Below are 24,605 nucleotides of genomic sequence, written 5' to 3'. Positions count from 1 at the left end.
AATATGCTCCAGTCTACTCCTGCACTGTCACCGCTTAGTTCAGACAGCAATATACTGATGTTTATACACCCACTGAGGAAGACACAATAGGGATACTCTTATATACCTCTGTGTCCGCAATCTATGAAGACCTGCCCATATTTAACATTCAGTGGATAAAGTTAAGCACACAAAATATCTCATGAACCCATGAGCATCTTTAAACATTGGATGTACCTGGTACATTTTCCTGCCAAACCTCTTTCCACAGGTTAGAATCTTCTTTCTCTACTATCTCTTCATCAGACACTTCATGCATAGCAAGGAAAGCCAACGGCAAGACTAAATCAGCATGGTTTTTCAATACGTCAGGACTGTAGCGGCTTATAGCATGAACCGTTAATGTGCAAGCTGATCTGTATGTAGGCTCTTTAATTTAAAAAACAAAAGAAACGTATGACTATAAACAGCATATTTATGGGTTAAACAATATCTTACAACTTGAGAATTTACTTTAAGGATGATTATATCCTACAAGGGGTATGGAAGCTCCTAAAGCTTTATTGTTTTGTATACAAATGAGGTGAGGATCTGTAAGGCTAGATCCACACAGTGTCACAAGTCTTGGTATCTCTGCCTATTCTGTGGAAAAAAGTTTTGATATTCTCTGCTTTCATTTTGGATAGCAACAGCCTAATCATTTTAGCCAGGAAAAAAGCAGTAAGGGTTATGCAACACAGGGCATTTGGATATATGTTACTTAGCTGACATTAGCTAGAAGCACAGCGACTAGCCCTACACTGGCATTTATTGTTTGTGAACTACTGGGTTTTGGGTTGATTCATGGCTACCTGCAATATTTTTTTTATTTAAGTCAATGGGAAGACACATATGGTAAGTAAAGGGCAGATTTATTGAAGTGTGAGATCAGAGCACACCACTAAAAATTGCACTCACTTTTAATTCATACCTATGGGATTTTCAGAAATGTATTTATTAAGGGGTAAAGTTAGAGTTCACCATTTGATAAATACACTTCCCATAGGAATCAACAGAAAGTGGGTTGAGTGGGTGAGTTTTTTTGTAGTAAACTCTAATCTAACATTTTAATAAATCTGTCCATTAGTGTTTTAATTGTAGCAATAAGTGTCAGTAATAACGCACCATGTTTGACATTGCCCTGAGGACAGAAATGTGCAAAAGCCATTATAAATATACTGAAACCAGATACAATATCTTCACAACCTTCTGTGTAGATCTCAAGACATAAAATGGCCATACAAAAGGCCAATAAATACTACCGACTCAGTCCCTCCAGACAGAGTGAACAGTATACGTATATACAAAGATTTGCTTGTATTGTTAAGCAGTGACACTCACCCTCTTTTTCCATGTACCAAACACTCAGCTTCTGTAATAATTTGTCAGTGCTACTATCCCTGGCTGTCTATAAAGAGTTGGAAAAGAAGAAAACATTAACTTAATTATCTAATATTAGCATGAAAACCTACAAATATCTTTAAACAACTCACCCGAACTAAATGGCCCAATGCAAATGCATAAGACTTCTGAACCACACTGTTCCGATCATTCAGTCCATTTAATAAAGCACTCATTAGCTTACCTAGGCACAAATATATTTTTGTTTTAAGAGTTAAAGGTGACACAAGATACAATTTGCTAAGATGACATTCCAGGTAAGGGACCTGTTGCCCAGAATGCTGAGCTGGAGTTTTCTGCATAAGGAGACTTCTCATAATTTGGATCCCCATTATATTGTAGTTTGGATCAAATATAAGGTACTATTTTATTATTAAAGATAAAAAGGGAATCATTTAAAAAATATATAATTATTTGATTAAAATGGAATCTGTGGGAGATGGCCTTCCCGTAATTTGGAGCTTTCTGGACAACAGGTTTCCAGATAATGGGTCCCATACCTATACAATGGCATGTGTAACACAAAACAAATTAGTCACTAAAGGTAGTAATAGATACAGTATTATAATTATCTATATGGCCACTATACCATAGGATGTAGCTGCTTAATTCAGCTTTAGAGCAATACCTATGTTGCTAATGTTTTATTGTATTTACAGAATGTGTATAAACTCTAAGAAAACTTAGTGAGTTGTTTCTGCTATGAAGTATTTTATTTATGGTCCGGTTAACTGGCCACGAACCCAATTACATTGATACTTTGCCCTCGTATCCATTAGGCTACAGACACACATGACTTTTTGTATGCGCTATGGCGCACAAGGCGCATTATCCACCTGCATTTTACAGCTACTTAAGGAACAAAACCACAATACTGTAATTGGCATTTATCTTATGTACTAAAAATACTTTTCATGAACAATGACAGGTGATTTCCATTACAGCCAATGACAAGTGGTAAAAGCCAGCAGGGAATATTCCCCATGTGTCATCAGGCTTAGGAGGTAATGAAATGTGGTCAGCCTGAAAACAATAGTGTTACTACTTAATATATCACATAGTTTAATGTGAATTCAATTTAGCTCACACTACAAATGGACTTGTTCTGGCAATATAATTTACATCAAATATGCACTCCTGAAGTAGAAAGCAATACAAAAACAAGTTTTTATTAACAAATTATGAAGTTAACAAGCAAGAGTACAACATGGGAAACATACCAGAGTAAGGCATTAAGTCCCGTGGACACTGTGTAGTTAAAGATACAATGACGCTGGCACATCCTCCCTTTAAGAAAAAAAAAATGTTACATACAGTATAGTAGTACACAAATGGGCAAAACAATTAATTGTTACTAATGCAGTGAAAAAGTAGTTAGTAGTAGATATCATAGGTCCTCTCAAATGTATTAGCCACCTTTAAAGGAACAGTAAGACCAAAAAATAAAAGAGCTTTAAAGTAATAAAAATATAAATGCACTGTTGCCCTGCACTGGTAAAACTGGTGTGTTTGCTACAGTAACACTACTATAATTAATATAATAAGCTGCTGTGTAGCCACGGGGCAGCCATTCAAGCTGGAAAAAAGGAGAAAAGGCACAGGTTACATAGCAGATAACAGACAAGTTCTGTAGAATACAATAGTGTTTTATCTGTTATCTGCTATGTGCCTGTGCCTTTTCTCCTTTGAATGGCTGCCCCCATACTACACAGCAGCTTATTTATATAAATTATAGTAGACTTTCTGAAGTAAACACACAACTTTTACCAGTGCAGGGCAGCAGCACATTATATTTTACTTTTATACACTTTCATTTTTTGGTGTTACTGTTCCTTTAAGTAAACCAGCAGGAAAATGCAATAAATGAGGGAAAGACCATTTTAAAAAACCGAAGAAAATTATGACTCTTCTCGAATTATCGATGTAGGAAGTAGGAAATAACATATCTACTAATGCACCGTCTAAGTGTACAACACTACTGAATATGCAGCAGGAAACACTATTCTTAGGACAAATATAACAGAAATCTGGGTGGTAAAATGTATTTGTTCTGAGCCATTTATTTTATTCAATAAGCTACACCTCAAATGTATTATGTGGGGTCCAGGTGTGCATTCTTTTATTAATGCTGAGGACCACCAATAGTTTGTTATAATTGTCTAGTTTGTAATTGGACATATGTTAGGCCTCCAGACACATAAACTAACACAAACCAGCATATCTATTTCGATACAGAGAGCTACTGGACCCTAAAAAGAGGCAGCAGACATCAATCATTATGTAAGTTTTTTGTTATCATAATAATATATAAATGTCAACACACAATCTTTTACATGAAAGAGCATCAACAGAATAACAGTTATCAGAAAATAACGAAATTCAAACATAGTTTAACGCGAATGCACTTTATGGATTATAGAAACACAATCTGAACACACATACCTTTGTACCGAGGCCAAGACCACCTCTAATCAATTCACATAGTCTAGGGACAAGTTCTCCTAACACAGGCACATCGAGATGCTGTATGCACTGTAAGTAAAATGGAAACAGGGTAACAATAATTATACCTTATCTGTTTCAGCAGATAATGAAAACAGCAGTATAGGTAAATGCTAAAAGGATCTATTTAGCTCGGATCAGACCAATGAAGCCAAACCTCAGTGCATTTATTGACAATTCAGTTACATAGTAATGTTTTTCAGTATGGTTTGATAAAATTAGCATTTAAAAATCTTGCAGAAAATGGGACTATTCTATTCTTTAAAGACACCTACTATTTTACAATTATATTGTTAAAAAATGGTAATATTAATCTACAGCTAGTGCTAGTTGTCATCAGCCAAATTACATACCGTAATTTTTAAGACACATGGTAGCAGTAGTGGCCTTTAGTGAGTACTGCTAAGGTATGCAGAAGTCATCTTTTTTTTACTAATACTCGCCTAATTATGGTATGTATAGAACAGTGATTTCCCAATCAACAGAACAGGAAGCAGCTGACTGCAGAAAAGGGCATTCTGATTGCTGCGCAAAGCAAAAAGCCTTGAATTATTTACCCTAAATGTGAAAAGGAAACTAGTCCTACTGTTCCTGCATTGTACCTTGTATAAAAAAAACCCACAGTAGAAGGAGACATGTTCTTAACAGTTCATCATTTGTATTTTTCCCACACAGAGCCCTGTTTTTCCTGTCTGCATTACTGTGATACCCTTTTTCTAGCAATGTATGCACATATTATATATTTTAGCTATAAAATGAAGAAATGTTACCTTACCATATTTATCGTTTCCATCATTGGTGAGGATTTTGCAGCACTAAGTCTTGCACTGTCCATTGCAGCCTATAGAATAAATAATAAAATGCTCATTTAAGCATCATGATCAGAATTTATATATGATTGTCTCTAGTTATGTCATCTCATTGTATGTAAGTCAGAGGAAGAGTGGTCAGGTCAATAATATCACCTACAGTGAAGGTAACAAGTTAAAGAAATGTCAGTCCTTACTGTCAAAATGTCAAATACTGAATACAGAAACAAAGTTGAAGCACACCAGATTAGTGCAATGATTGTGGGGATTACATTATTTAAGTGTATATACAACATAGTAAATTGGCCCTTGGTCAAGCTGGTCCTCAAATCAGTCCTCACAAGAAACCAATATTGAGTGTTATATACATAACCGCACATCAACACAAGTAAATTAGGAAGTAGCCCTTGTGGATTAACCCCCATATGTTAACAAAAGGTACTAAAATTGCCCAGGTGCAGTAACCAGTAACAACCTAGGCAAATTGTGTTTTCTTTTATAGCATATTGTTCTTTTACTGTATATTTGTTTTTATTATAGTATATTGTTCTATTGCCATATACAGGTGCAAGGCAAAGTAATTTGTACTATTAGTTTTAACAAATTACATCACTAAACCTTATTTATATAGTGAATAATGTACCCACTATTTTAAAATTTAAGGATATGATATGTCACTGAGGAAATCCATGACCATATAGAGACACAATGCCAAAGGCTGTGCTTTTTGTTCAAGTCATGTAACTCTGAGGTGACTTCTAATATCCTTATATTTTACAACAAGAAATTCACTATTTACTATAATACAGAAGTTTCAGTGAGTCATGTGATAGATATTACATCACTAAGAACTGATTATAAGGATATCATTTACAGGCTATACATGGCTTTTGGCCATTGGCCATTGTTATAAATGGTGCACAGAGATGCCATCAGTTATAATCATGTTTAGTGATATAGCTCAAAAAACAACATTACATCACATTATTTGATGTGGATTTCTTGCAGTGCTTACATAACCCAGTGAGCTATGGAGTAGCACTCCATTCTCCATTCTACTCACTTAAAAGAAAAAAAAACTTAAACCCACTGAGACCTATTTGATAATAATTGTATAAAATAAGGCTGTCTTACTTACTTTTTCTTGATCTGTAGCCCTTAAACTCAGATAGTTCAGCACCTGAGGCTCTAGGACACTTAAAGACTCCAACAAAGCTGGGATCAGTTTGGAAGTATGAGGCTTTAGCATCTCTCCTGCACTTTTGCTGATTTTCACAAGAGTGTTGATACTATATTGAGGAAATAAATGGATTAAATGGCCAGTAATATAGTGCATACATAATGGCTCACTGGGGCATTTCTGAAATGAGCTTTGCCTGTCTTCAGTATACTTCAGGCACAGGGTTTCCAGTAAGGAAACAGTTGAAGAGGGACTTTTTGGCCACCCCTGTGTTCACCCACTCAGATACCACTCAAAATGTACAGTTAAAAACATAAATGTACACACAACAAAGGCAACTGTCAAAACACCTGAACATTTACCTAACAGATTAAAGGGAAACAAAGGTCCTTAAGACTTTTAAACAGTAGGGCTAGTGCATAGCACTAACAAAAACAGCTCTTCTTCTCGTACTGTCTGGTCAAATGCAGTGACATTGGTAGTTTTTCTGTTTGGCCAGGTCCCAAAAGTACATAAAGGTTCAGGGACAAATTTGTGCCTAAAGGAAGCTGCACTTATCACTGTTAAGTGATAAATGTCAGCACTATGTAAAGGATAATGATACAGTACTATGGCTAATGGCTAGGATCTTCATATTGTACTCAAACTTTAAGTTTAACTTCTATAATACCACCATTTTAACATAAATTTACTGAATAGGGCTTGTGCTGAACATACTTTTTGACTATAGCTTAAAGTGCAAAAAAACTATGGATTTTTTATTTCTTGAGCAAAAAATATAATTAGACTTCCAGTAAACAGATAAACCCTCTCCCTTTACCCGTTGTTGTGACTGTTTTGCAAGCAGGAGTCCTTTATGAAGAGAGCTTATCTGTGTACTGGTGATCTCATTATCTACTCCCAAGGACCAAACACTCAGTAGCTCCACTTTCCCTGTTTGCTCTTTTTATCTCAAGCAATAAACAGAAAGTATAGCAAAAGTATGTTCAGCTCAAGCCCTGTTTTTGTTGAACTCATGTTGAAAAAGTGTATACTGCCACTTTAACTAAACGGCAAGTAAATTATTTATTTATACAGCAGTTCTTTGTGAGATGTTTTATTGCTTTCCTATAAATGACACTGTATATCTAAATAGAAAGGATGATAAAAGCATACCTAAGAGCTCGCACTTCAGTCACTGTGCTCATCATGCCTTTGTCTAGGAGGCATGGCAGCAGGACAGCAATTGTTCTTTGTCCGGATGCTCCTTTGCAGGGTTCACACATCTTGATGCACACCTTTAAAGGAAAAGGAGATACCATTGCCATAAAAGGCAACACTAGCAGTAACAAGCAATGGCCTTGGAGAAATACTACCAACTTACAACATTACTGTGTCATTTGTTCACTAGAGCCAATGCTAGATAGAAGCAGCTGCATTTCCAGAATAACATGAATTTGTGTTTTTTCTGGTGTCAAGCTCTGTCTTGTCTTTTGCTTCCAAATACAAGCATATTATTATGCGCTAGAAAACCCAGCTTTCATTGCAACATCTTGAGGCAGCAGGTTGGACATTTATTTTACAGAATAAGGACAGTGCAGTAAAACAGAAGTTGAACTAAAGCACAACAGAGCATACTATAGTTCTACTTCAGCTGAGAAGCTGTGTATAGACATCACTGTGAAACAAGTCTAAAGGCAAGTATCATTTCTTCTTAAAAATAAATTTACAAATCATTTACCTTGCTTAATGTCTTGAGAGCAAGCTCTGCAGCTTTCCGGACAGACTCCTGTTACAAAAAAAGATGTTATTAAAAACTAGACAATAAAAATGAGAAATATATAATGCTGTTTTATAAACCACTTGTATGAAACTGTCCCAGAGTTTTAATGCTGTAAATGCAGACATTATGTAATAAAAAATACAAAAGTTGCTCAGATTAATTACCCCATAGCATCCAATACATTAAGGACAGGGATGATCGAGACATAGTTGGCCAGCTTGAATATATTGCAATAAATGGACAAACAATTCCTGTTTTGAGGGGCATATTTAGTAGCTTACTGCACAACATGTCTTTATGTTCTTAATGTATTGATGAAACGTTGCACCTTTAATTGCATAGCTGTTTTGTTTATACTTTTGGAAGCAGCACAAAACAAACAAGGCTATTGGCACCTCCTTCATGATATATAGGCTGGGTCTACCTTTAGTCCTCAAATTGTTGATAAGCTTTCCTGAGTGTAGACAAAACGTAGAAAAGGATGGCAAGAAAGTAGACTGACAGTTTTGCCTAAGGGCTATGGCACACAAGTTTTGTAACAGAGAGCTGCTGAACTCAAAAAAACAATCCACCTACTACTGCTATAGTAATAAATAAATAAAATTTGCCTTACCAAATGCACACTAAACAGTGAAGTCTGAACCTCATCACTAAAATTTATAGATATTGGTTAGAGGATTTCTAAATAAGGATTTAACCTGGAAAATAAACAGGCGTCAAATACATTTTAATAAAACAGAAGAGGAAGCAACTTCCCTGGCGATTATTGTTCAGTTTTCTTACCTTTATATCATCCTGCACTCTAAAAAGTGTCTCCCATATCTCAGGAAGTTTGTCAACAACATCATCCAGCTGGCGACCTCGCAGCAAATCATTAAGGGCTAAACAACTGCAAGAAAAATAAAAACCAGATTCAACTGCTAAAAGCAATAATTGCATATTCAGCTGGGACACAATTCTGATCAAGGCATCACAGCCTTGCAGATAAGAATATTAAAGGGAAAATATACCCCCCATTTTGACATGAGCTTATTCAGTTGGGCTTTTGTAGAAATTCCATATATAATTTTTTTTTTTACACAGAGATACCCAATTCCCTAGATCGAAACCATAATACACTAATGAACAATTTCCCAACATCTTTTGGACTCACAGAGTAATGCAACCCCTCCCTCAACTTATTTCATGATAAAGTGATGGATTCTGGGACTTGAAGTCCTTCTACTTTCTATAGCGGGCGATGCACAGATTCTTATAGGGACTTCTTGTGCTCAAACTCATCACTTCGCCAAGGAACAAGAGGGAGGGGTTTTATTACGAAGAGGGGTGGGGAACTGGCCCCTGCGAGCACAGGCAGACTATCATGGTTTCCTTACAGTTTGTAAAATCAGGTATGCAGATAATGTTTTTTCACATAAGCCCATCTGAAGGGGGTATATTTTTTCCTTTAAATGCCCACTCAGTGCCCACATATTGTATAGGGCAGCCAGCCACTGAATTCAATTCTGACTAAATAGAATAATGCTAATATATCTTATATGAAACTTTGCAGGAGCATGTCCTTATGAGTATAGATAAAGTAATAACAGGGGGTTTTATTAAGTTCTGTATTACACCAAAGATCAAATATCAGTTTAGAAGCTGGCAACCATAGCTCTTTGTCCTGCTTTGGTTGGGTTCAGACAAGCTACTTTCTAGCTCCTCCTGCTACCACAAGATGGCTAATAAATTAAAGTATTTGTGTGGCCTATGTCATTATGCACCTGCAGAGGTAAGAGATATAAATACCAACAGTGACAAACACGACTTGTCGCTTAAGTTTAAATAAATGGAACAGAGCAATGAGTCTGCCATGCAGATGCCATGCCTTGTTTTTATCGCTTGGATTAGGATTAGGTTTGGGTAGGATTCAGGGTTCAGCTGAATCCCAAAATAGTGGATTTGGAGCATTCCTACTAAAAATACTTGAGTGCAACAGGTCTACATGATAGATAAAGAATATTGTAACTTCCTGTAATATTAACATTTTGATTGAAACACAAATCTAGATTTAAGTAGACACGTCCCCAATATGTGTATGCTTGTTATCTCCCCTGTCACATATTTCAGAATATATATACCTGGACTCACGGACCCTCCACAAGTTACTCGTTAAGTTATTTATCAGGTCTTGCAGAATCTCTACCAAGTATTTATCCACCTGATGATAAAAAAAAATTCAAATGTAGTAGAATCGTATAGTGAACACTTTAAATTATATTACTAGAAATAGACAATCATTTTCTTGTAACCCTTTAAAGTAGCTTACACTATTCTAGATTTCCCCCCATGCATTGCATCCAGCTGCAATGATTATAGCTATGTCTCCCTGCTTTTGTACCATCCATGTTGTGCTCTTTACAAAATACAGCAGCCAAGTATGGGTGGTCAGTAGTATGTTACTGTGATCTAAGCACTATAATACTTCATTCCCACAGACAGCATAAAGTTTCTGTAAATGGTTCTAACTAGTCAGCACAAACAAGGGAGAGATGAAACAAAAGAGGCTGAGGTATGGTTTGAGGTAAAGGGAAAGCTTTAGACAATCAATTCCCCCCTTGCCCAAAACATCTTAATGAGTTGCATTTAGGGCTCTGGCACACGGGGGAGATTAGTCGCCCGCGATTAACTCCCTGTTCGCGGGCGACTAATCTCCCCGAGTTGCCTACCCCTGCCATCCCACCGGCGAACATGTAAGTCGCCGGTGGGATGGCAGGGGTACTGATTTACACTGCAAATTAATGTGACAGTTGAAATTCATCAATAGAATATAAGTGTTGGATAATGCACATCCTTCATGATCCTTACATCTGCTTTCATGTTACAAAAATCAATATGTATAATTTCCATTTGCTTTATAAAACAACTAACAGCAAAGGTATAGATAGGCGAATGGCATACAGATTACAGTATTTATCAGTTCATAAATGAATGCAAATACAGCAGTACTTTTTTAAGTAAAACTAAGATGGTGTTGTGACCTGTAACTTTTCGTTGCTTGATCTATACAGGTACGCACCATGTTCTTATTAGTGACCAGTGCATTCCAAATGCTGGTCATAGCCTGGCGAATTCCAGTGTTAGGATCAAACTGATAGCGGTAAAGGCGAGGAATAAGCTGGGGCAAAAATGGAGCCAGCTGCTCCCCAGCTTTGGTGGCAATCACATTGAAACCAAATGCAGCACCCTAAGGAGAACAAACAATAGTATTTTTAGCAGCAACTTAAAGACCTAAAAGATTATTTACAAAGCTTCACACAGTGTGAAAAATTAAACAAATGTTTTTTTAGATTAAAAGAAGTGCAAAAGTGCAAAATTACCTTTCGAGAGGTCCACATGGCATGATGGTTAGCTAGGTTCATGAATTTATAGATAAGATCCGGCTGACTAAGGTCACTCGCAAGTGCACACAGCTCTTTGTATGTAGACAAGCTTTGTCTTTATGGAGAAAATGAAACAGGATTATATTATTGGTTACGTCTTTAATGATTCTTTCTCAGGGTTCTCTCTCTCACACTCAGCCAGATCAGCCAGAGGCCAAATACCCAAACTTGCATAACACGTACCGTGGGTTCCTATTTATTGAACTCATGTTGAACAAAGGGGTATTGCAGACCCTTTCATGTAAAAATTGCAGCTTTTGTTTGTCCAGAGCATAAAATCTCATGTTCATATAAGATGAACACTAAAGATTAGTTAAAATAATTCAAAAAGTGCTGTAATTCAGCCAAATCCTGAAGCCATATCCTGTATTCTGTGCACCAGCAACACAAATCTTTCCCCCCTTGTAATTAGAAACACATCTCAGCTTTCTGTTATTACAATTTATAAAATCCTTTCCCATTAAAAAATGCAAAATGAGAGCGGAAATAAGTTCCCAGCGTAACTGAACTGTCTCGACTTGAATATATGTCTATTTCATTAGTAGATGAAGCTTTCAATAGATAACTATCAAAAATAATACTTTAAGTATAAAACACAAGGATTAAAGGAGAAGGAAAGTCATTTTGGCATTTTAATGCCAATAGATTTGCCACATTAGTGCCACCTAGAATGCTATATTTATTCTGCAGAAAACTTTATCATGCATGAGTAAAGAGCCCTAGAAGCTTTCTCTGTTTGTTTAAGATTGCAGCTGCCATTTGAGCTTGGTCTTCATAGCATCCTGCTTGCAGCTCATCGATTATAGCTCAGATTACACATTCCTAAGGGTAAGGGGAAGGAGTTTTATGAATTCTTATAAGAGGGGGGAGCAGGAGAGGGAAGAGCTGCGCAGTCTCTGGCCCCTGTAATGAAGGTTTTTTTCTGAGAGAGGAAGTCAGATAACGAAGAACATGTTTACAAAAAAAGGAGACAAGAAATACTGTGTTTCTTTTGATAGAGGACTGCTTATGGCTGTATTTACACAGACCTTTCTGATAAGGCTTACTTAGTTTTTACCTTTCCTTCTCCTTTAATGAGAAACTTTGGTATTGTTTCCACAGAACCTTTTTTTTCATAACAATATAAAGATTTTCATGAATCATTCTTGGTCCAGTAATGCTCACCAAATATAGATTAGTATGTTGTATATTTATATACAGACTCCTAAACTCTTAAGTGATTTTCCAAAATAACAGTAGAAACCCTGCTCTAATTAGAAATCAGTGTATGAAAAAAAAAAAAAAAAAAAAAAAATACATACCCATCTGGTGTTTTGCCAAGTGATGTACCCTGAAAAACTTCTGTTTCACTGGAAACCTCATGCTTGGCCCTGAAAAATAAAAGTAGTAACAGATATCTTTTATGGCAATAAACCTCTGTGGCCACCAATTCCTATTACAGACACATAAACTTCAACATGAGTTTTAAAATTTAGCACCGATACCAGGGGTCAGAGCAGAGAGTGGTCTACATGTAAGCGAGGAAAAAAGTTCTGCAGGCAAGAGCGGGGGGAAGACCAGCAGTCCAAATGTTTTCTCTTCTAGCTGCTACTTTGATTTTTATTTGTATGCCACAGTATATAGTAGACTGGTAGGGGATTCCCCGGTATTTAAACCCTTGATGGTAGTTCAATCATGGTACCATTGTGACTGGATCATACCTTCTTACACCTGTCATTGAATAAGTTCAATGGAACCATTGTGACTGGATGTCTGTGTCTGAACTACCCTCAAGGGTTTAAATACCGTGGAATTCCCTACCAGTCATTTGAACTGAAGAAGCCACTCGGCTTCGGTATATCATGAACTGGATGAATGAGAATCTTCATAGACATATGGCACACTTGCTGCCTAAAGGTAGACAGCTTTACAGAAAGGTGTGTATTGTAACACAAAAGTGTTACCAAGCATTACTTATCTTTCTTGACACAAGAATATACCACTGCCAGTGCTATTTGTATTAAAATGAGCGGGAAGAAGCTAAGGAAAAAGGCTATTTTAATTTTTGCTCTGGTTCTCCATGAGAAGACTGGGCTATGAAAATGTTCTCTTCCCCACTATCCTAAGGCTGGCTTCTGCTGTATGATGCTGGCTCACAGACTACCAGAGAACACATGCATCACAAGGTAGAATAATTATGGGGGAATGAATGGATAGAAGAGGGTGGGGTTTTTTTTCTGCACATGCTGCTAATTTTTTGTCTATTCTGCTATTAAAGCTCTGAGAAATGAAGCATACCATCATGGTTTTAGCCCAAACTGAAGGCTAGAGAATCATCCCATGTTTGCACCTCATAAAGAATGTGCCAGACACACAGCTTTAGAAAGTGTCTGAAGTGTGTAGATATGATATCTAAATCCCTAATTTCCTGTTGTTAATATTGTACTGCGACATTTATGCATCCAAGTACATGTCCCCAAAAGTTTTCCTGAGCACAGCAAAAGCAGAATTACTGGCACTTCCACAAATCCATATGTACCGGCTCTGGCACTTCACATGCATTTGAAAGCACTGGAAAACCTGTCAGCATTAAGTAATCGGCTCACACATAAAACATTTTGATTTCACGGTACCTTTTCCCAGTCATCAGAGTGTCCACAAGTATGGACACCAGCTCCTGTTGATCTTGATCACTGCCCAGTTCATATACCAACCCAAGACCTTTCGATGCAACATCTTGGCTAAGTTCTGTAACAGATTTTGTGCAATGAGCAATTGGAACTTTTTTTAAGTGTATCAATAAGACAGAATTTGCAAAGGAGTTAGGCTGATAAATGGACTGTGACCCTACTTGCACTATACTGAAAGGACAGCATCCACACACACATAACAACACAAATCTGCTTAAGTAGGAAAGAGTATCCCACAAGACAGAGATAAAATAATTCATATACTGATGTATAAATGTGAACATCGCATTATATACTGAAACCATCTATAATAATATACAATTATTCCAATGGCAAGAGACACATGGAATGTTGGTGTTACACAGATCCCACTTGGTAGAGACATTGCGCCAGAGACTTGCCTTGCATCAGTAGGGGATAGCCAAATTAAAAGACATGTCAACCCCCAAAATAATTTTTTGCCTAATGAAAGAAAACATAATTCCAAGCAACTTTCCCATGTGAATTTATTGAAATGTTTTAGTGCTTTAAAAGTTATTTGTAATTGCTACTAAAAGCAGTATTTGTTGAACAATGCTTTTTAAACAAAGTTGCAAAGGTCAGTTTCCTCCAGCAAGACAGGTCTGTCAGTCTGCTGCCTTGTGTTACATTGTTTCAAATGCCAGAGCCACCAGGGCAGAGAATAGAAAGGACTGGCAAACACTACTTCTAATAGCAATTATATATACAAATAAGTCAAAAACCATTGCAAAGTTGTAATGAACGTATATTGTAAAGTTGCTTAGAATTATGTTTTTTTTTAGGCAAAAAATATATTTTGGGTTGACTTGTCCTTTAAGGGAAAAATGTATTGTAACTTCATAATTTCAGTGCCACATTACTTCATGTAAAAATCCTGTATTATTTATAAAGCTGTGTAATGATTTAAAATAAATACTGTACATAAATTCTGGTGTCAGTTAACAAATAAGAGTTGCCTCCTTTTTCTTTTTACACAGCATTTTACACTACTTTTCATACCAGAAATTTTTGCTTGCCTGAATGTATCTCTTAGGTTATACCAAGTCTGGGGTGGTGCAAAATAATGGCGCATGTGCAGCTAGGCCAAAATTAGCACACACCAAAAACTCTGTCCGTCAGCTAAGTGAAAGAAGAGGATCTAAAGATCCAGAAAATTGCAACAGAAAAATACACATAGGGCACAACATATTTGGGTAGAAATAAAACTTCCTCAGATGTAAATGTCAAGCATTTCTAAAGCTGTTGGGTAAAGAAAATAAAAAAAATCAACATAAGCAACACACCGCTTACCACTGAGATAGGCTACATACCATCATTATCAGAGAGGACTGATATAAACGCACTTTGGATTTCTTTAAGTTTTGACTATGAGAGAGAGGAGAAGTAGAATAAATAAAACACAATATTGTTGCAGTTGGTCTTTATTGTTATTCATTTTTATGGTTTGCTAACTTATTCTTCTACTTTCCTATATAAAAGGTAAACTGCAATTTAAATAAGCAAAATTCACTGCAAGGTCAGCCTTTATTTGAATTACTTTTAAATATATATTCAAGCAATCTCCTATTTACTGTTATACAAATGAAAATGGTCAGATCAGAAGCCAAATAATAAAAGATATGGCTGTGCCCACTGCCAGGGTTTTCTTTCTAATTTAGTAACTACTGGCTTGTGTAACATTGCAAGATAATTACCCTTATTTCTTGATGATCACTCAGCTTCTTCACCAGTGAAAGGAGCCATATGCAAGCAGCCTGTCTGATGTGAGGATTTACACTCACTACACGTTTGTTCAAAATCTGGTCAAGAACCCATGAAACCACGTCATTAACCTTTGCATCTATAAAATGCATGACAAAAAAGCAGTCAGCTTTGTAAAAAAAAAAATTGGACAAAAAGACAAGCCCTCTAAAAAAATCATGCATATGTATAAAAGCCGCATAAAAATTCTGTGTGTATGTAGTGGAGTGTAAACATTCTGTTTTAAAAAGTGCATGTATCTGTTTTTAAAAGCATTTTTTATTAAATCTTTCTGTCAATGTTTCAAGACCACGCAGATTCTTTTCATATGGACATTTGGTTTAAGATAGACACAACAGCTTGAAAAAAGATAAAATTGCCAATGAGCACTGCAACTTTTTAAACTGCATTTTTATTCCTGAATTTCTTGGAATTTTAGTTAAATTTCTCCCACTGACTTCTGTGGGTTACAACTGGTCTGTGGTGGTGAAACATAATGACAACCAATGGGAAGAAGTCTCTCAGAACAAGTATTTAAAGTTACCATAGTTTAAAGTTTCTATTTTTGATAGAAAAATATTTACTAGCACATTATTTACTAGCACTGCAAATAGAAATAGACATGGAAAGCAAAGCTAAATTCATATAGATAAGATACAGACTTTTAAAACTGCTATCAACAACATAGAAATAAGGACCCTAGTAGTATAAAAAGGCAGCGAATACTGTTATTTGCTGCCAAATTGCATATACACATGCCAGGGTGTATTCGACTATTACTGTATTCAAGTGTTTTACCAACTTTTACAAAACAATATATTTGTTTGATAAGAGGATAGCTTCCAAGACAACTTGATGGCAACAGAACAAACGTACGTGGGGGAAGGTGCTCATCCTCTGTAATGACCCAAATGTCTCTCGCAGCTGAAGATTTTGTCCCGACAGCAGCATTAGTAATTGCTTCACCCACGGTAAACTGAAGCTCAATTTGCTTTGCCTATAGAATAAAGAAAACCACTAGATAAAGAGAAGCAAGCTAGTCCAGTAACTTAAGTCACAAAAACCTATTTTAAACCTATGTAGATCTCCTTTAGCATGTTTAGTATAGCAATGCATGTAGCTACTATTTTATGAAACATTATACAAATATAAGAACGTTCAACCCTCCTTCCCACTGACGTCAATGGGAACCACTTAGCCATAATTACTTTTCTTTTTTAATTCAAACACCATTATTACATGTCATATCAATAAACCAATCTATACCCCCCACACATTTTGTAATTATTTTTTGCTAAAAACAAAAAAAGCCATCTCGTACTTCCACTGACTCCATAAGGCCTTCCAGCAGCATTTTCTGATATGGAAAGTTCCCATCTCCAACTGGAAAGTAGCCCAAGGTCCTTATAGCTCGCTCCTTGGCCTAAAAACAAAATTAGGGCACATGGATATCACCTTCATAAACTAAAATATTATCTGATAATAAGAGGGGTATGCAATTAAAATTCTAAAAAGGCTCCTTTCAAAACAGACTATTATACAGACTTTACATTTTATACTTATGTGGCCAATTTATGCTTTATAAATCTGGAATATAGGAGGTCTAAAGGCTACTGTTACAAGGGCTCTGGGACCCAATACAGCATTACATTCTTAAATACGCCCCTTTGGCAACAATAGCCAAGGTCATTAGTGAACAAGTGGGCATGCAATGCCAAGGGGCATGCAAAACAAAAATCTGATTGGATGCTATGGGTTACTAGATGTGGGCAAACGTTAAGGAAAAATATGGCACCACCCCCCATCCCCTTTATTTAAAATTAGCTCATTTAGTTGAGTTTATGTAGAAAAGATGCATTAACACAATCTAAATTTCCAGGAAAGAATATAAATGTATTTCAGTATAAATTTATTTCTTTCACAGACATACCTGCTTCCTCATACTGGAAAAAGCCATGATACTCATAAGAACCATTTTCACCATGTTCTATTGTGCAGTGATAAAATGTTGGACATTATGGCCCTCTGCTTTCCATAGTGGGCGGTGCACAGATTCTCTGGAAAGCAGAGGGACTTCAAGTCCCAGAATCCATCACCTCAAAACAGAACAAAGTGAGGAAAGGTTGGAATACTAAAGTCTAAAGGTGGCCATACACGCACCGGTATTATCATACGAAAAAAAGTTGCGCATATGGTGAGAGACAAAGCGACCAATATTGGTTAAAGCTTTGGATATCGGTCGTCTCGTAGATCAGGCAGGACTGAAAATTTTGATTGGGCATCTTTGAAAGTGCCCGAAAATCGTAGTCTTAATGCATATTAGTGGAGTGGACAAACAATTTTTCCTATGACCAGTGGTCAAAGGAATATCATAATTGTACTGTGTATGGCTTCTGTAAGGGGGTGGGGGACTGATATTTGCAGCAGAGTCTGTGGGAAAAAAAAAATACATACAATACAATACACAATACAATACATGCATATTTACATTTCGAAGTTCATGTTCTACATTATCCTAACTGAATGAGCTCAACTCAAAATGGGAAGTTTATTATTACGGTAATTAGTTTTATCAGATCCTCCATTGCTCTGTGAGACAGAAAGTGACAGGAAGAGCTAGAGTGAAACTGGCTTCATATTCTTAATTAGCACCAGAAATAACAAACACCTTTATTATACTTTCGCTGAATTTATTTAAGAAGGTTACATCATCTCACAGCCTTGGGGTATGTTTTCTGTAGTCATATCCTAGCAATCTATTTTATTATAGGAGCGCTTAGATGTGTAGACATCTTGGCTACACTGGAGTTAATCATACCTTGTTTGTCTCCTTGCCAGACGGAATTCTTGCCAGAAGATTTTCCACAAGGGTTTTCTTGGCAAATCCAGGTCCTTCATCTGGAATAGGCAGTGACCCATTTCTTCCAATCTCCCCCAGTGCAGTGATAGCTGCTATTGCTAGCTGGGGGGATGTATTATCCAAAAATAATCCTAAAACAAAGAATATTAATATATCAATCATATATTTTCTGACACAAAGTACAAAACAAAGTACTAAACATGTGAGGGATCAGTTAAAAACCACAACTGCACTTGCAGTTGCAAGTGAATCCAGTGTAATTAAGGAAATTAATTCTGGGAAACCCTAGCGCAAAGATGGTACTAACACAGACTTCCCACTGCTTGCACATTTTGGTACTGAACACCAAATATGAAGCCTAATCAAGTTTTGTGTGCCACTGCATCCAAGTCGTGTCAAAACCCAACCACAATAGCATGCATTTTGATGCATCAGGCACATTGGCCTTCAGTAAGTACATGAGCCCTGTATAGTTATTAGGTTTACCTATGGTTTCTGCACAGTCCTGGATAATTTTATCATGCTCAAAGAGAGATGTGGGTCCACGCATGTGCAACTCAACGGGATTCCTGTGGAACTTCTCAAGGTACCTTCCAATTAAGTAGCCCAGCGCCAGCAAAGCCCCATGCTGTGCTTCAGGATTCTGCAACATTAGGACATAAGATTATATACAACTATTTCTATCATATCTAATATGTTTACAAAGTGTAATTTAACAATGAAATTATGCAGTTTGAAAAAAAAAAATATGGTGATTTAATAGTGAAGGGATGCGTAAGAGCAATGACACATGGGGCTTTTTGTCACTTGCAATAGATTTTCGCTATTGTGATAATAAAATGTCCCTTGTAATCATACAGAACTTGATAATTTATATCACTGCTGTAAGAGGATGTTTGTTATATAGGATTGTGAATCTCTGAAGCCCTAAATAAAACACTTACTCACCTAATACTATACCCCTATAAAACAGGGCTGTGTGTGTTTCTAGAGTATTATTTAGTCTAAAGTATGCAACTCTATCATTCTAATACCAGAAAGTACTATGGAAGGAACAAAGACTTAGTTCAAACCTCCCTATACTTACATGGTTGTCCTTTGCAATCTTTATCAAGTTTTCCAGTTTAGGCTTTAATTCTGATCCAGATACTGTGGATACCACCACTGCATAAAGTTGGGCAGCTAGCTCACGCATCTCTTCCTTGTTTGCAGTCATTAGGCCCTAATAAATGAACAAGTCAAAGTATTGATATTTTACAGTTTGATCAAGGCAATATGAAATATTGAAAATATAAGATATAATAATAATAATTGTATCTTAATAATATCAAGAGAAACAACCAAGAGCAGAAGAGCTAGTGACATGCATTAATTTCTTCTGTTTGTATACAGTAAACAGTTCTTGTCCATGCATATGCTTGAAGTCTGGACACCAAAAATCCACCAGTTTTATTCAATTTAGCAATCTTAACTTGCATGTACCTTTATCCAGTCAGTTTTATCTTTTAATGAGGCAGCCAGCTTCTGTGGATACACTGAGATAACCTCTAGGAGGCAGTACATTACTTGTAGACCTGCATGGTGAAAATAAATCAAAAAGGGATTGCATTTTTCCTATTTGAACTTCAGTTACTTGTCCATGTCCCTACTCCCTCCTGAATTAAAGGAATGTGTGGTTCAGCTAAATGTTCCTTTCTTTACAAAGATTTAATGACCATTTTTAAACTGAAGCCCCTAGAGCCTCAGATGTTCACATCTAAGCAGAATATCCCATCTAAGCAGAATATCCCATCTAAGCAGAATATCCCACCATTTGCAGGCTGTTCCCAATGCAGACAGCCATTCTTAGTCACATGCATGTGAATAATGAACAAGTCTACCGGCTTCATCTGCATATCACAACAGATGTTAAGATGGCCAGCTGGGTTGCCTACGATGCCCGGCTGTCTTGGCCTCTACTCATAATTTGTATTCTTAGAGTCTCATAATGGGGGTGCATTAATATTACAAAAATCAGTGAAAAAGTTCTGTACTGCACTTGCACTTGTATAGGGAATGAAAGAATATAGTGGGGCAAAGCACAGCGGAAATGTTTTTTGAACAAGTGGTGAACCAGCCCAGGTGTTAAGAAGAATAATTTGCTGGTGCCTGAAAACTCCCAGGGATTCTTCCTCTCAACCTCTCAATATGCTTTAGAGCCATTTTTAGGGAAACTGCACCATAAGTTATGAGCACCTAGCAGCTAATATGAAGGCTAATCAGGTTACAATAAGATTCAGTTTCTACAACGGATTTATCTTGATTTTTGGTTATATTAAAAAAAACAGCTTCATTAAGAATAAGTAAGACTTCATTTTTATTCGAACCTCCAACAGCAGATAACAATTGCTGCAAAAGGCTTATGTACATCTCCACTGGGTTCATGCCTTCATTTCCATTTGATGATTCATCGGATACTGTTAAGTCTGTGGACATCAACTCCCTTATGTAGCGCCCCAGGACTGGAGCCTGGTCTTGCATGTCTGCAATAGATTGGCTGGTGGGTGTCACTCCTGCACTATGGGCAAGGCACATTCTCAGGTACAGCATTATCTGAGAGACAAAGAAATGGAATAGAGATTTAGAACTAAAAGAATTAAGGAAATAAAAAGGGTATGGAACCATACACAAGCCTTTTAAACTGTTGCTAAAGTAATACACTTGCACTGATACTCTGGATACCTAGTTAATATAGGTTTTACCTCTAGAAATGCAGCAGGGTTAAATGGGAGCTCAGAAGTTGCAGTTACAAATTTGACAGGTGTTTTCATCCGACTGGAAGCCTGATGAGAGAAATGATATACATGATATTACTAAATTATCATTATATATTCTCCAGATTATTCACTGATACTGTGTCTTTAATACATATGTTATACTGCGGTAAAACACATTTCCTAACCTTTTCCAGTACGTAGCTGACCATAACAGGGAAGGAGGGAAGTTTTGGAGAAGGAGCTTCTTTATCAGTGCTGCTGGCATATGATCGCAGAGCTCTTTGCGCTTCTCCATGTACCTCTTCTCGCCTTTAATTTAAAACAAACTGGTTAAAAGCCATAAAAAATTTACTTGAATGTCCCTTCTGTAACCTTCCTTTAAAATTATACTGGTACTGCAGCTCCTTGGTATATACTATGATAAGCCAAAACACAAATAATAACTTTAGGCTTTCTACTGCAATTTTGTTATAAACTGATGTCTAGCTATAAAAGTACTTATAAACATACCTGTTTCTAAGATGGATGCAGGAGAGTAGAGTCTTCTGAAGACTCATGCAAGGCCAATGCACAGGGTGTATAGGGAGACATATAATACAGTACCCTCTGAGTTGTGCTCCTGCACTGTTTCACTGTCAGTGTATGCTCAAGTTTTTGTATACCTAAACAGCAGTAGTCACACACATACATGGCCAAAATGCATTAAACCCACGTAAAATACAGTGTAAAAAAAAAAGGACACTGTGAATCAATCAATACTAATATAATTATTGGATTGCATTAATAAGCAATGATGGTTTTTTCCAGGCTTAAATGGTTTTACTTGCCTCACAGTGTAAAGCAATGACACAAAGGATCAGTTTAAAGTATTAGTAAATTAGACACAGCGAGTTTGCATCATTTGCCCTGTGGCCACTCTAGTTTCCTCCGATTTAAAAAGGAAACTCCAGCACTGTCTGGCCTTTATATAAGATAAACCTGGTGCACATTGTGGATAAATGGCACCTTCTGAACCGCAAGCTTTTGGAGAAAAACACCGGCACAAAAGGTCACATGCAAGCGGGGTTAACCCTGCGTTGTTAATGCAAATGTGACGTTTCAAGGACACCAGAAGTCTGATACAGAGGTGTGTCCCCAAACATCACAATTGGAATTCCATTATACAAGAATAATATCTATTTAATAAACAAATAATTCTTACGGGTCTCCAGCTGAGAGTAAAAGCAGGTATCTTGATGGAATATGGTCAGGAGCAAAAACATTGCTTGCAAACTTCACTGCAACTTGTCGTACCTGGACCTCTGGCTGAGAAGAAATAGAAAACTACAGTATTCAATACCACTGTCTCAGCTATTTTAGACTATTTTGTTAAACTTTACATATGTAACAGGCTATGTAAAATGGCGAGCAGCAAAAACCGGCCACACTAGAAAACTGACCCCATTCTCTTTATATGAGATTCTTTTATTGTTCATAGACCAGTCAAACAGACAGTGACTAACAGTGAATGTGTTCTATTACAAATTGCATTGCATGAAGGTAATTACATGTAAAACTAATTACATGTATGTACATCTTGAGCTGCATGAAATTTCAAACCACAGATGTAATTGTTTTAAAAAGTCATAAATTAGATTTATTTTGGTTAATACATTCACCCTTACCTTAACCAAATATGAACCCACAAGTGCCTCCATGAGAGTCAGCTGAGCACCTTCTAAATTGGTGTAAGCCCCAACCATCATGGACAGGGCCTCCTGGATAGAAAGCCTGACATCTGTATCTTCCTGCACAGAAAGATAAATAGGTCTCAAAATGTCTTCTGAAGTCCTAGCTTATTATCTACTATGCAATTGCTTACACATTTTCAGAACAATAACTCAAAATGACAAAAATATTCTTGTTGCATATGCTTGATATAATATGGTTTTCGCCAAGATGGACTGGCCCTGCCAGCGGGAAATTGTTTGGTGACTAATACCCTGGATTACAGTGTGAGGGCATAAGTAAGACATGTAATTTTACATTTTTAAAACAAATATATATTTTTTTTTATTACCCACTTGAAAAAAATGTATTCGTTGAAACATTGCTGTCACTTTTGAAACTGTTGCTCTGCTAGTCCAATACATGGTCAAAACCAAAAGTGTTTGTTACCGTATGCATGCATTACTTTACATGGACTGTGAGAATACAATACAGGGGATGAATAAATCATCAGAGTAAAGGAAGAATTAATTTAAGTGCATTCACAAGAAACTTGAGGAAGGGACAACAAAAAACAGCAGGTATCAGTTTAAGTACATATCAGAAATGGCTGCAGGGCAGGTAACATTAATTATATCCAGTAATGAGTAGCATCTAAGGATAAGGTAAAAGATAGTGATGCTAAACAGGTCCATTTTGTACTGTAATATAACATGCAAAATCAAAAAATATTTCAACACTGAGCATAATTTTTAGGAGGATCCCATTCAAGCACCACATTTTATGGTGGAGAGGTTCAAAAAAGTTCTTAATTAACTACACTTAACTCCTGATAATATATACTTTCTTTTTCAGCAGACCAATGATAGAATGTAGAGAGCCGTGGCTGTTATGATTTTGCAAAACTGCGAAAAAATTCATGAAATGTCAAAAAATTTCTGCAGGTACCATGCAACTTTAGACACGACCACACCCTTTTTTACACAACACCAAATTTTTCATGGTGAAACTTTGCAGAAGCTTTGCAAAACAATTCGCCAATAATGAAATGCAAATTTCGCTGCAAATTCATGCCTGGCGAAAACATTCGGTCATCACTACTTGCAACAGATATACACATAAAAATTCAATGAATGGAATCACCAAAAATGTGTTCCTTCTGTACAGGCATTTAGGGAATTGGTGCAATAATTTGTAAGGTTTAGGAAAAGAAAGACTTGCAACTTGTTCACACTTTGCATAACTAATGGCAAGACAAACTAGGCGTACCCCGCTAAACAAGGGCACTTCATTTTTTTCACTAAAACATTTGCGGGTTTAATCAGCTGTGAGTTCTACACAAGTTTAACAGAGTTTAGTAAATGGATGCCTCTAGAAGCAGCATTTATAAACAAAACAGCTGTGACTAGCATTATGAAGGTAAACATGCCTACCTTTCGCATGGCTTCAAAAAACTGCTGAACTAGAGCAAGGTCCTTTGTGAAGAGCTGTGGCATGCGACTGGAATAAAACAAAAACGCCATATCAAGAAGGGCAGCAAATAGTTGATTCCTGTCTTCTGGACCACAGCCATTTGAAAGTGTTCCTCCCTCAATGTAGTCAGGGAATATGCCTTCAAATAACATTTTAACAACAATACCAATGTATTTAGTCCATACCAATCATTTAAATGGAAGTGCTCTTCAGAAGGCCTTAAGGGGAGTGGTATGTTGACCCTAATCTTTAAAGAATCAATATATCAATACAGTTACACTATGC

General features: G+C 36.7%; 1 protein-coding gene across 1 annotated transcript in view; it reads right to left on the bottom strand.

The window, feature by feature from the left end:
• Nucleotides 1–24,605, bottom strand: part of ecpas (Ecm29 proteasome adaptor and scaffold) — a 49,433-nt gene that overhangs the window by 7,139 nt on the left and 17,689 nt on the right. The window contains exons 13-41 of the mRNA XM_002936685.5: nt 24,281–24,347; nt 22,805–22,927; nt 22,342–22,445; nt 21,326–21,449; nt 21,126–21,206; nt 20,751–20,976; nt 19,867–19,958; nt 19,472–19,606; nt 18,871–19,027; nt 18,343–18,515; nt 16,846–16,947; nt 16,401–16,521; nt 15,479–15,624; nt 15,095–15,149; nt 13,707–13,821; nt 12,396–12,464; nt 11,032–11,149; nt 10,731–10,898; nt 9,793–9,872; nt 8,456–8,561; nt 7,631–7,678; nt 7,066–7,187; nt 5,869–6,019; nt 4,697–4,762; nt 3,862–3,951; nt 2,640–2,706; nt 1,512–1,603; nt 1,360–1,426; nt 217–408 (exon numbers count right to left, since the gene is read on the bottom strand). Of these exons, the coding sequence (XP_002936731.1) occupies nt 217–408; nt 1,360–1,426; nt 1,512–1,603; nt 2,640–2,706; nt 3,862–3,951; nt 4,697–4,762; nt 5,869–6,019; nt 7,066–7,187; nt 7,631–7,678; nt 8,456–8,561; nt 9,793–9,872; nt 10,731–10,898; nt 11,032–11,149; nt 12,396–12,464; nt 13,707–13,821; nt 15,095–15,149; nt 15,479–15,624; nt 16,401–16,521; nt 16,846–16,947; nt 18,343–18,515; nt 18,871–19,027; nt 19,472–19,606; nt 19,867–19,958; nt 20,751–20,976; nt 21,126–21,206; nt 21,326–21,449; nt 22,342–22,445; nt 22,805–22,927; nt 24,281–24,347 (3,257 nt within the window). The remainder of the gene's footprint in view (nt 1–216; nt 409–1,359; nt 1,427–1,511; nt 1,604–2,639; nt 2,707–3,861; nt 3,952–4,696; nt 4,763–5,868; nt 6,020–7,065; nt 7,188–7,630; nt 7,679–8,455; nt 8,562–9,792; nt 9,873–10,730; nt 10,899–11,031; nt 11,150–12,395; nt 12,465–13,706; nt 13,822–15,094; nt 15,150–15,478; nt 15,625–16,400; nt 16,522–16,845; nt 16,948–18,342; nt 18,516–18,870; nt 19,028–19,471; nt 19,607–19,866; nt 19,959–20,750; nt 20,977–21,125; nt 21,207–21,325; nt 21,450–22,341; nt 22,446–22,804; nt 22,928–24,280; nt 24,348–24,605) is intronic.

The sequence above is a fragment of the Xenopus tropicalis genome, chromosome 1 (genome assembly GCF_000004195.4).
Source record: "Xenopus tropicalis strain Nigerian chromosome 1, UCB_Xtro_10.0, whole genome shotgun sequence".
NCBI classification, from domain to species: domain Eukaryota; kingdom Metazoa; phylum Chordata; class Amphibia; order Anura; family Pipidae; genus Xenopus; species Xenopus tropicalis.
Note: the sequence above shows the minus strand (reverse complement) of the source record. Positions and strands in the feature narration are given on the sequence as shown.